The 12,633-nt window shown below is 38.9% G+C and overlaps 1 protein-coding gene across 1 annotated transcript in view; it reads left to right on the plus strand.

The window, feature by feature from the left end:
* The window catches only part of ACTR6 (actin related protein 6), a gene marked incomplete at both ends in the record, with an annotated part of 32,127 nt that extends 23,990 nt beyond the window's left edge, over positions 1-8,137 (plus strand). Inside the window, one exon of the mRNA XM_079714383.1 lies at positions 8,008-8,137. Within this exon, the coding sequence (XP_079570509.1) occupies positions 8,008-8,137 (130 nt within the window). The remainder of the gene's footprint in view (positions 1-8,007) is intronic.
* Between the last annotated feature and the right edge of the window lie 4,496 nt (positions 8,138-12,633).

Consider the following 12,633-nt stretch of genomic DNA (forward strand, 5'->3'; position numbering starts at 1 on the left):
GGAGTAAAGGTTCTGAGCCCCATGTCAGGCTTCCCAACCTGGGGGTCTGGCAATGGGAGGAGGAATTCCTCGAGAATCAGACTTTGAAGGTTAGTGGGATTTGATTGCAGGACTTTGACAGGACTGGGGGAAACAGAGACTCCACTCTTGGAGGGCACACACAAAATAGTGTGCGCATCAGGACCCAGGGGAAGGAGCAGTAACCCCAGGGGAGACTGAACCAGACCTACCTTCTAGTGTTGGAGTGTCACCTGCAGAGGTGGGGGGTGGCTGTGGCTCACTGTGGGGACAAGGACACTGGCAGCAGAAGTTCTGGGAAGTACTCCTTGGCGTGAGCCCTCCCAGAGTCTGCCATTAGCCCCACGAAAGAGCCCAGGTAGGCTCCAGTGTTGGGTTGCCTCAGTCCAAAAAATCAACAGGGAGGGAACCCAGCCCCACCCATCAGCAGACAAGGGGTTTAAAGTTTTACTGAGCTCTGCCCACCAGAGCAAGAGTCAGCTGTACCCACCACCGATACCTCCCATTAGGAAACTTGCACAAGCCTCTTAGATAGCCTCATCCACCAGAGGGCAGATGGCAGAAGCAAGAAGAACTACAATCCTGCAGCCTGTGGAACAAAACCCACATTCACAGAAAGACAGACAAGATGAAAAGGCAGAGGGCTATGTACCAGATGAAGGAACAAGATAAAGCCCCAGAAAAACAACTAAGTGAAGTGGAGATAGGAAACCTTCCAGAAAACGAATTCAGAATAATGAGAGTGAAGACGATCCAGGATCTCAGAAAAAGAATGGAGGCAAAGATCGAGAAAAACGCAAGAAATGTTTAACAAAGACCTAGAAGAATTAAAGAACAAACGGAGATGAACAATACAATAACTGAAATGAAAACTACACTAGAAGGAATCAATAGCAGAATAACTGAGGCAGAAGAACGGATAAGTGACCTGGAAGACAGAATGGTGGAATTCACTGCTGTGGAACAGAAAAAGAAAAAAGAATGAAATGAAATGAAGACAGCCTAAGAGACCTCTGGGACAACATTAAACACCACAACATTCACATTATAGGGGTCCCAGAAGGAGAAGAGAGAGAGAAAGGACCAGAGAAAATATTTGAAGAAATTATAGTCAAAAACTTCCCAAACATGGGAAAGGAAATAGCCACCCAACTCCAGGAAGTGCAGAAAGTCCCAGGCAGGATAAACCCAGGGAGAAACACGGACACACATAGTAAACAAATTGGAAAAATTAAAGGCAAAGAAAAATTACTGAAAGCAGCAAGGGAAAAATGACAACATACAATGGAACTCCCATAAGGTTAACAGCTGATTTCTCAGCAGAAACTCTACAAGCCTGAAGGGAGTGGCATGATATACTTAAAGTGATGAAAGGGAAGAAGCTACAACCAAGATTACTCTACCCGGCAAGGATCTCATTCAGATTTGATGGAGAAATCAAAAGCTTTACAGTCAAGCAAAGCTAAGAGAATTCAGCACCACCAAACCAGCTCTACAACAAATGCTAAAGGAACTTCTCTAAGTGGGAAACACAAGAGAAGAAAAGGACCTACAAAATCAAACCCAAAACAATTGAGAAAATGGTCATAGGAACATACATATTGATAATTACCTTCAACATGAATGGATTAAATGCTCCAACCAAAAGACATAGGCTTGCTGAATGGATACAAAATCAAGACCCATCTATATGCTCTCTACAAGAGACCCACTTCAGACCTAGGGACACATACAGACTTAAAGTGATGGGATGGAAAAAGATATTCCATGCAAATGGAAATCAAAAGAAAGCTGGATTAGCAATACTCAGATCAGATAAAATAGACTCTAAAATAAAGAATGTTAGGGCTTCCCTGGTGGCGCAGTGGTTGAGAGTCTGCCTGCCGGTGCAGGGGACAAGGGTTCGAGCCCCGGTCTGGGAGGATCCCACATGCCGTGGAGCAGGTGGGCCCGTGGGTCACAACTGCTGAGCCTGCGTGTCTGGAGCCTGTGCTCCGCAACGGGAGAGGCCACGGCGGTGAGAGGCCCGCGCACCGCGATGAAGAGTGGCCCCCGCTCGCCGCAACTAGGGAAAGCCCTCGCACAGAAACGAAGACCCAACACACCCAAAAATAAATAAATAAATAAATTTATTTTTTAAAAAAAAAAGAATGTTACAAGAGACAAGGAAGGACACTACATAATAATCAAGGTATCAATCCAGGAAGGGTATATAACAATTATATATGCCCCCCACATAGGAGCACCTCACATAAGGCAACCACTAACAGCTATAAAGAGGAAATCGACAATAACACAATAATAGTGGGGGACTTTAACACCTCACTTACACCAATGGACAGATCATACAGAATGAAAATAAATAAGGAATCAGAAGCTTTAAATGACACAATAGACCAGATAGATTTAATTGATATTTATGGGACATTCCATGCAAAAACAGCAGATTACAGTTTCTTCTCAAGTGCGCATGGAACATTGTCCAGGATAGATCACATCTTGGGTCACAAATCAAGCCTCAGTAAATTTAAGAAAATTGAAATCATATCAACCATCTCTTCTGACCACAGTGTTATGAGATTAGAAATGAATTACAGGGAAAAAAATGTAAAAACCACAAACAAATGGAGGGTAAACAATACTTTACTAAATGACCAAGAGATCACTGGAGAAATCAAAGAGGAAATCAAAAAATACCTAGAGACAGATGACAATGAAAACACAACGATCCAAAACATGTGGGATGCAGTAAAAGCAGTTCTACGAGAGAGGTTTATAGCTATACAAGCCTACCTCAAGAAACAAGAAAAATCTCAAACAATCTAACCTTACACCTACAGGAACTAGAGAAAGAAGAACAAACAAAACCCAAAGTTAGCAGAAGGAAGGAAATCATAAAGATGAGAGCAGAAATATAAATGAAATAGAAAGAAAACAATAGCAAAGATCAATAAAACTAAAAGCTGGTTCTTTGAGAAGATAAACAAAATTGATAAACCATTGGCCAGACTCATCAAGAAAAAGAGGGAGAGGACTCGAATCAATTAAATTAGAAATGAAGTTAAAACAGACACCGCAAAAATAAAAAGCATCCTAAGAGACTACTATAAGCAACCCTATGCCAATAAAATGGACAACCTGGAAGAAATGGACAAATTCTTAGAAAGGTATAACCTTCCAAGACTGAGCCAGGACGAAATAGAAAATATAAACAGACCAATCACAAGCAATGAAATTGAAACTGTGATTAAAAATCTTTCAACAAACAGATGTCCAGGACCAGATGGCTTCACAGGTGAATTCTATCAAACATTTAGAGAAGAACTAACACACATCCTTCTCAAACTCTTCCAAAACATTGCAGAGGAAGGAACACTCCCAAACTCATTCTATGAGGCCACCATCACCCTGATACCAAAACCAGACAAAGATACTATAAAAAATATTACAGAACAATATCACTAATGAATATAGATGCAAAAATCCTCAACAAAATACTAGCAAACAGAATCCAACAACACATTAAAAGTAACATACAGCATGATCAAGTGTGATTTATCCAGGGATGCAAGGATTCTTCAATACACACAAATCAATCAATGTGATACACCATATTAACAAATTGAAGAAGAAAAACCATATGATCATCTCAATAGATGCAGAAAAAGCTTTTGACAAAATTCAACACCCATTTATGGTAAAAACTCTCCAGAAAGTGGGCATAGAGGGACCCTACCTCAACATAATAAATGTCATATACGACAAACCCACAGCAAACATCATTCTCAATGGTGAAAAACTGAAAGCATTTCCTCTAAGATCAGGAACAAGACAAGGATGTCCACTCTCACCACTATTATTCAACATAGTTTTGGAAGTCCTAGCCACAGCAATCAGAGAAGAAAAATAAATAAAAGGAATACAAATTGGAAAAGAAGAAGTAAAACTGTCATTGTTTGCATATGACATGATACCATACATAGAGAATCCTAAAGATGCCACCAGGAAACTACTAGAGCTAATCAATGAATTTAGTAAAGTTTCAGGATACAAAATTAATGCACAGAAACCTCTTGCATTCCTATACACTAATGATGAAAAATCTGAAAGAGAAATTAAGGAAACACTCCGATTTGACATTGCAAGAAAAAGAATAAAATACCTAGGAATAAACCTACCTAGGGAGGCAAAAGACCTATATGCAGAAAACTATAAGATACTGATGAAAGAAATTAAAGATGATACCAATAGATGGAGAGATATACCATGTTCTTGGATTGGAAGAATCAATATTGTGAAAATGACTGTACTACCCAAAGCACTCTACAGATTCAATACAATCCCTATCAAATTACCAATGGCATTTTTTACAGAACTAGAACAAAACATCTTAAAATTTGTATGGAGATACAAAAGACCCCAAATAGCCAAAGCAGTCTTGAGGGGAAAAAAACGGAGCTGGAGGAATCAGACTCCCTGACTGCAGACTGTACTGCAAAGCTACAGTAATCAAGACAACATGGTACTGGCACAAAAACAGAAATATAGATCAATGGAACAAGATAGAAATCCCAGAGGTAAACCCACGCACCTATGGTCAACTAATATATGACAAAGGAGGCAAGGATATACAATGGAGAAAAGACAGTCTCTTCAGTAAGTGGTGCTGGGAAGACTGGACAGCTACATGTAAAAGAATGATATTAGAACACTCCCTAACACCATACACAAAAATAAACTCAAAATGGATTAGAGACCTAAATGTAAGACTGGATATTGTAAAACTCTTAGAGGAAAACATAAGCAGAACACTCTATGACATAAATCACAGCAAGATCTTTTTTGATCCACCTCCTAGAGTAATGGAAATAAAAAGAAAAATAAACAAATGGGACCTAATGAAACCTCAAAGCTTTTGCACAGCAAAGGAAGCCATAAACAAGACAAAAAGACAACCCTCATAATGGGAGAAAATATTTGCAAATGAAGCAACCGACAAAGGATTAATCTCCAAAATAATAAACAGCTCATGCAGCTGAATATTAAAATAACAAACAACACAGTTCAAAAATGGGCAGAAGACCTATGTAGACATTTCTCCAAAGAAGACATACAGATGGCCAAGAAACACATGAAAAGCTGCTCAACATCACCAATTATTAGAGAAATGCAAATCAAAACTACAATGAGGTGTCACCTCACACCAGTTAGAATGGGCATCATCAGAAAATCTACAAACAACAAATGCTGGAATGGCTGTGAAGAAAAGGGAACCCTCTTTCACTGTTGGTGGGAATGTAAATTGATACAGCCACTATGGAGAACAGTATGGAGTTTCCTTAAAAAACTAAAAATTGAACTACCATTCCACCCTGCAATCCCACTACTGGCCATATACCCAGAGAAAACCATAATTCAAAAGGACACATGCACCCCAATGTTCATTGCAGCACTATTTACAATAGCCAGGTCATGGAAGCAACCTAAATGCCCACTGACAGACAAATGGATAAAGGAGATGTGGTACATATATACAGTGGAATATTACTCCGCCATAAAAAGGAATGAAATTGGATCATTTGTTGAGACGTGGATGAATCTAGAGACTGCCATACAGAGTGAAGTAAGTCAGAAAGAGAAGAACAAATATCGTATATTAACGCATGTATGTGGAACCTAGAAAAATGGTACAGATGAACCGGTTTGCAGGGCAGAAGTTGAGACAGCGAAGAAACGTATGGACACCAAGGGGGGAAGCCGTGGGAGGGTGAGGATGGTGGTGTGATGAATTGGACAATTGGGATTGACATGTATACACTGATGTGTATAAAACTGATGACTAATAAGAACCTGCTGTATAAAAAAATTAAAATTAAAGAATAAAAATAAAAAGAAATGATAAACTTTACTTTCAGTGGATGAAAGGGGATGAAGTATGTGAAGTAGCATCCATTATGGTTGGTACATAATGGGTGCTCAGTTAATGTAAGATCACTTCCCTATAGTGAATCAGTCCTCATTACTTGGAGATTTTTTACAGGCAAAGCAGTTAGGTTATTATCTATTCTATTTGGGACTTACGTGGTGGCGCTGTGGTTAACAATCCGCCTGCCAGTGCAAGGGACATGGGTCGAGCCCTGGTCCAGGAAGAGCCCACATGCCACGGAGCAACTAAACCCGTGCATCACAACTACTGAGCCTGGGCTCTAGAGCCTGTGGACTGCAACTACTGAGCCCGCATGCCACAACTAGTGAAGCCTGTGCGCCTGGAGCCTGTGCTCTGCAACAGGAGAAGCCATCACAATGAGAAGCCCGTGCACAGCAATGAAGAGTAGCCCCCGCTCGCCGCAACTAGAGAAAGCCCGCACGCAGCAATGATGACCCAACACAGCCAAAAAGAAATAAAAAATAAAAATTTTAAAACTTTATGTATTTGATTTATCTGAGATATGCCATTTCTTGAGAGTGTCTATGAAGAATAGAAATATGAGAATTTAGCCAAGATAAATAATGTCAATTGGTAAGTTGTTTTGGAATGTTTTAAAATAATTTTAAATACTTAAAAAACTTTTACATTTAAGTAGTCTTTTTTTTAAATTCAGAACTATTTTATATGTACCCCCTATCCTGTTTTACGAGAAAAAGCAGATAATTAAGGTATAATTTTAGAGTTGTAAGAAAGGCTTATAGATCATCCTCTTCTGTGTACTTATTTGTAAATAAACAAGGGCTCATGAGTTAGCAAAGGTCTTATGATAAGTTAATAGCAGTAACCAGACTAAAATTCAGTTCTCTTTACCTGGAGGCAGAAGTTCTCACCAAATTTATGTCTAGATAATCCCCCGTCACTGCTCCACTGTTTTAAGCGGCAGAGTTGCAAACAAGATGCCACATACCTGATTTTTAATTTTAGAGTTTTGTTTCAAAGCTAAAGAAGAATTTTTCAAAATCAATAGCAGTTAATAGAAGGCCCTCATCTGATCACTTAATTTTATAGCTATCAGATAAAAGAATAAATTATCATTAGATATTGGAATGATTTTTATCAGCATTAATGTTCATATACTCTTTAGAATATGAAGCATACTGGATTTTTATCCTGCATTTTAAGTGTAAGTCATGCATACATTATAGGCCAAGGGATCTATAGAAATAGTTTTTATTCTTTTATTCATCAAATCTTTATTGCACATCTGATTTCATAGATAGATATATATTTAGTTTTTTTTAAGGTTAGAAAATGTAATAAATATAATAAGGAAAACACTTTTTTCTTTATCATTTTTCATATTTAAAACTGAATTGGGGGAGAGGAAGAGTAGAAGTAGAATTACACAAATTCAACCAATTACACAGAATTACAACCAATTACCTTGGTTGTACATAAAATTAAACTAAAAGTTTGATGTGATCTAATTTTACTTATTGTCCATGTCCTACCATGTAGCAAGTTTATCATGCACTGTGGTTTTTAAATGTCTCATTTATTAGAGGCAACAAAGTATAGGAGCAAAAGTACAGACTGTGTGAAAACAGTTCCGAGTTGAATCCTAGTTTGTCTTAACCTCTCTGAATCTCATTTTCCAAATCTATAAAGTGGGAGTTATAATATCTATTTCATTGGTTGCTGGGTGAATTGATTTGATGACATGTCTTTGCCATGTACAAAAGTTAGACTCAGTTATTACAGTGTTTTTCTTTTTATGCATTTTTTGTATTTTGCTTGTATTCTTGTTTTTTATTAAGGTAGAAGGCCCATAAATTCAGGGCACAGGGAAAATAAAAAGAACACTTACTTGTAGTGGTGACCAACTTTCCTTTCCGAGTTTGCTTTACTTCTATGAAGTTTATGCTTATTTTCACACTTTAAATGATTTTCTGTTAAATCAGGTTGGGTAGAGATTGCCACATTTTAGTTACTAATTAATGTTTCTGGCATTTCAGTTCTGTAAAATCATCTGGGTTCACTTATTTTACCTTTATTTTTAGCCCTATTACTTATGCCTGGGAAGGTGGAAAATTGATATCAGAGAATGATGATTTTGAAGATATGGTGGTAACAAGAGAAGATTATGAAGAAAATGGACACAGCATCTGTGAAGAGAAATTTGATATTTAAGAAACGTTTCTGAAAGTTTTGACTGTGACAAAGGTTTAATTTTCAGTGTTCTTTTTAAAGGAAGTTAAGGACCTGTGTTACCTTTCATCCTAAGATAAGATAACATCTTGAACTTATGTAAATACTTTGATCCATGGCTGATTTTCAAAGGTTTCTTAGCTAGGTTAGTAAGTAAACTGTAACTCAGCCCAAATTTTCATTTAGGAGCTAGACTTACTATAACAATGCTTATGCTGTTTCCGAGACTAAGTTATCTTTCATTAGAAGATGAAAGAATGAGTGTATTTTAAGTTTAATTCTTTATAGCTAAAAGCACAAACTTAACTGTCTCACTGGTCAGGTTTCCTTAGAAGGTAGTTTTGTGTGACTGACTAGGAATTGGCCAGAGTATTTTCAGGCTGATATGATTTCTCTCTTTCTTCTAGAACTAAGTATTTTATCTTTAAATTGTCATTTGTATATACTAAAGTTGGAAAAACTAATCTATGTGTATGTAATGTTTATTTTTTACTTAGCCTAAGTTTGAAAGGATGAAGACCAAAGCCAATTTATTAAAGTGTTTTTGGTCAGTACTGTGTTGCAGAAATGTATTATTTCACTCATAAAAATACTATACCATTTTTTAGGATGAAATTCTTGTGTCATTGGGCTCATGAATCAAATTCCTGCCAATCTCTTTACCTTAGCTTGGATCATGTGCCTACCCCATGGCTTCAGGGATTTTAACAGCCCTACTAAGATAGCCTAGAGTGAAAGAAGGTAGTTTCCCAAAGGAAAATTAAGGTGAAGAGACAGATGCTGGGCAGGGTGAAAGAGCTGTCCACTACAATTATGTTTGGATTATATGGACAGTCCCTGATTGACAATGGTTTGACTTAAAGATTTTTTGACTTTACAGTGGTGTGAACGCAGTATGCACTCATTAGAAACTGTTCTTCAAATTTTGAACTTTAATATTTTCCTGGGCTAGCGATATTTGGTATGTTACTCTCCTGTGATGCTGGGCAGCGGCAGTGAGCCACAGGTCCCAGTCAGGGTAAACAACCAATATGCTTACAACCATTCTGTACCCACCAACCATTCCGTTTTTCACTTTCAGCACAATATTCAATAAATTATGAAATATTCCACACTTAGTTATAAAATAGGCTTTGTGTTTGATGATTTTGCCCAGCTCTAGGCTAATGTAAATATTCTGAGCGTGTATAAGGTAGGCTAGACTAAGCTATGATGTTTGGTAGGTGAGGTGTAGTAAATGCATTTTTGACCTAATCAAAGAAGATCTGTATTAGGTTAGGGCCTGGTCAGTCCTTCCTAGACCTAGGCTAGTTACATTACTTGTTATCATTGCAGAGTTGCAAATTGATTGTGTTTGTGTGATACCCAGGTACTAGCATATAATCTGTGGAGAGTGTACCAAAAAGTTGCTGGTGGCATAAAAGAAGTTTTTGCAACCATACAGTGTAACAGTGTAACTGTGCTAGAATTTCAGGGTGATGCAGTTAGAGGTATAAAGGTAAGTCACCATTTAAAGGGCTTTCCTTGACTTACCAGGACCTCATCTTGCAGGCAGAATACTATCATCAACAACCAAGATGTTTTTCGTATGAGGAACTGGGGCATTCCTCAAAGCTGCATTTCCAAAACATGCCCTAGCTTGAAGTTTCCCATTATGTTCTGCTGAGAATAATATGTGTGTCACATGCTTACTACAGTACACTGATTTCTGTCCACGGTGTAGGTCTCTTAGTGCTCATTTTTGAGACACTAAAAATTCATTTCTGAAATTAATGAATATAGATGCTAATCGTTTATCTCTAGCCTTGAAGCTCCCATCAGTTTTAACACCTGCCTAATTTTGAAACTTTATTGCTAGAGATAATGTTTTAATATTATACAGTAAGTTGACTTCAAAGAGAACATTTAACATTAGCTCTAAATAATAACAAAGTTATCTATTTTTGAAAGATGTTAAAAGATCCTGATTTGAGATTCACTAGAAGTATTGAGCAAGAACTTAGCCACATTAGAGTTTATAATTTTGTGCTGCAAATTGCATGCATGGAAACAGTGTTCTAGCATTGGCTGTGCATACCTTAAGACAGTAGAGGATTAGGGTTTACATCAATGACTAATCAAGATAGGATAATTCTCTCCAACAATTTTCTATCTTGGTTTTGAATTTTTTAATTCGGTGGTGATTGGCTTGATGTGGCAAACTGATCATTTTCACCTACTTTACCTGTCCAAAATCCCTTTAAACAATTTCTAGTGGAGGAATGCACAGGGAACACTTACTTCAGTGCTTTTTGTGATATATTATTTCTCAAGCTGGGTTGGTGGGCACATGGGTATTCATTATATTAGAATCTTTATTGTGTGCATGAAATAGTTCATATTATATATATATATATTTTTAAAGAATCATTTTTTAAAATTTATTTATTTTTGGCTGCGTTGGGCCTTTGTTGCTGCACGCGGACTTTCTCTAGTTGTGGGGAGCGGGGGCTACTCTTCATTGCGGTGCGGTGGCTTCTCTTGTGGAGCACGGGCTCTACGAGTGTGGGCTTCAGTAGTTATGGCACACGGGCTCAGTAGTTGTGGCTCTTGGGCTCTAGAGCGCAGGCTCAGTAGTTGTGGTGCATGGGCTTAGTTGCTCCGTGGCATGTGGCATGTGGGATCCTCCCGGACCAGGGCTCGAACCCGTGTCCCCCGTATTGGCAGGCGGATTCTTAACCACTGCGCCACCCCATATTATATTTTGATAGTAGAGTAAATCCTTAAGTGGACACTAGGAAATAAAAAGGGTGCCACTGATGAACAAATGTGGAAGAATTCCTAAAAGGTGGAAAACAAATGGGATTAGGTTGTTAGAGAAACTAGAAAACCTATGTCCCAGATCAGGGCAGGAGGAAACTACTAGAGACGTAAGAGCAATTCCAGAGATGTTTTAATTCAGGACAAATAGAGGAGATCATGGATTAGACAGTAAAAGAATGAATTGGAAACACTGAGCCCGACTCCCTTTTTTTTTGGGGGGGGGCGGTGCTGTGCTGCCTGGATTGCAAGATCTTAGTTCCCCTACCAGTGATCCAACCCTGGGGCCCCGGCAGTGAGAGCATCAAGTCCTAACCACTGGACCGCCAGGGAATTCCCCCGACTCCCTTTTTGGAATGGAGGCTCAGCAGTGAGAGAGTTGAAATGTAAGGGTTGGAGAGAGAAACAATAGAAACTGAAATAATGTCATATCCACTAAGAGCATCAGAGTAAAAAAAACAATTTCTTTTAAGGGAACAGTTGATTGTGGCACAGACCTCTGGCTAAAGACAAGAGCTCAGACCTAATTAGAATTCTGACAGAGCAGAGCCCTGGGGAGCTTATAGCACACCTTCCTCTTGCCAGAAAAGGCACCAGAATTAGAACTTAGATTCACAGACAGGTAAATAAGAATTCATAAATGAAAAAACAAACAACCAAGCATTAAACGTTTGAAGGATACTTAACACCATCAAAGGGGCACCGAGTCCAACAATCAAGAATGACCCCTTGGGGGACTTCCCTGGCAGTCCAGTGGTAGGACTCGGTGCTTTCACTGCAGTGGCCTGGGTTCAAGCCGGGAATTAAGATCCTGCAAGCTGTGTGGTGTGGCCAAAAAAAAAAAGTCCGCTTATGGAATAAAATTTAAAAAATTTTATAAGTAACATTCTGTAAGAGATTGGTGAGGCAGTTGCATCTATTGCAACAAGAATAGGTTGCTATACAGGGAACTATATTCAATATCCTGTGATAAACCATAATGAAAAAGAATATATATGTGTAACGGAGTCACTTTGCTGTAGAGCAGTAATTAACACAACATTGTAATTCAACTATACTTCAAAAATAGGTTGCTATAACAAAGATAAATTAAAAATAGGGTTACTTATGATTAATCTATGGGTTGAACAGCAGAAAGGACACTGCTAAAGACTGAAAAACTAAGCTGATGGAATTTTCCCAGAATGTAACACAATTCAGCAAGGATGGCTGGGGAAAGAAGCTAATCAATATCCACAGTATAGGATAGACCATGTCTACCTAAGAGCCTTCCCTACAGAAGAGGCCTTTTTTTTTTTTTTTTTTTTGAGGCACGCGGGCTTCTCACTGTTGTGGCCTCTCCCGTTGCGGAGCACAGGCTCCGGACGCACAGGCTCAGCGGCCATGGCTCACGGGCCCAGCCGCTCCACGGCATGTGGGATCCTCCCGGACCGGGCCATGAACCCGTGTCCCCTGCATCAGCAGGCGGACTCTCAACCACTGCACCACCAGGGAAGCCCCTGGAAGAGGCCTTTTGATAAGCTTTCACACAGGACACAAATAGCCTCCCACTTGGGGCCTATTCTGATATGTCCCTCCACATACTTTTCTAAAGCTTCTGGTTCCCAGGTTTCTTATCTCATAGTCTTCAAGTCTCTGATCCTCTAGTCAAAACATTAGCTGTCATATCCAGCCATATC

This window comes from Hyperoodon ampullatus (assembly GCF_949752795.1).
Source record: "Hyperoodon ampullatus genome assembly, chromosome: 11".
Lineage (NCBI taxonomy): Eukaryota > Metazoa > Chordata > Mammalia > Artiodactyla > Ziphiidae > Hyperoodon > Hyperoodon ampullatus.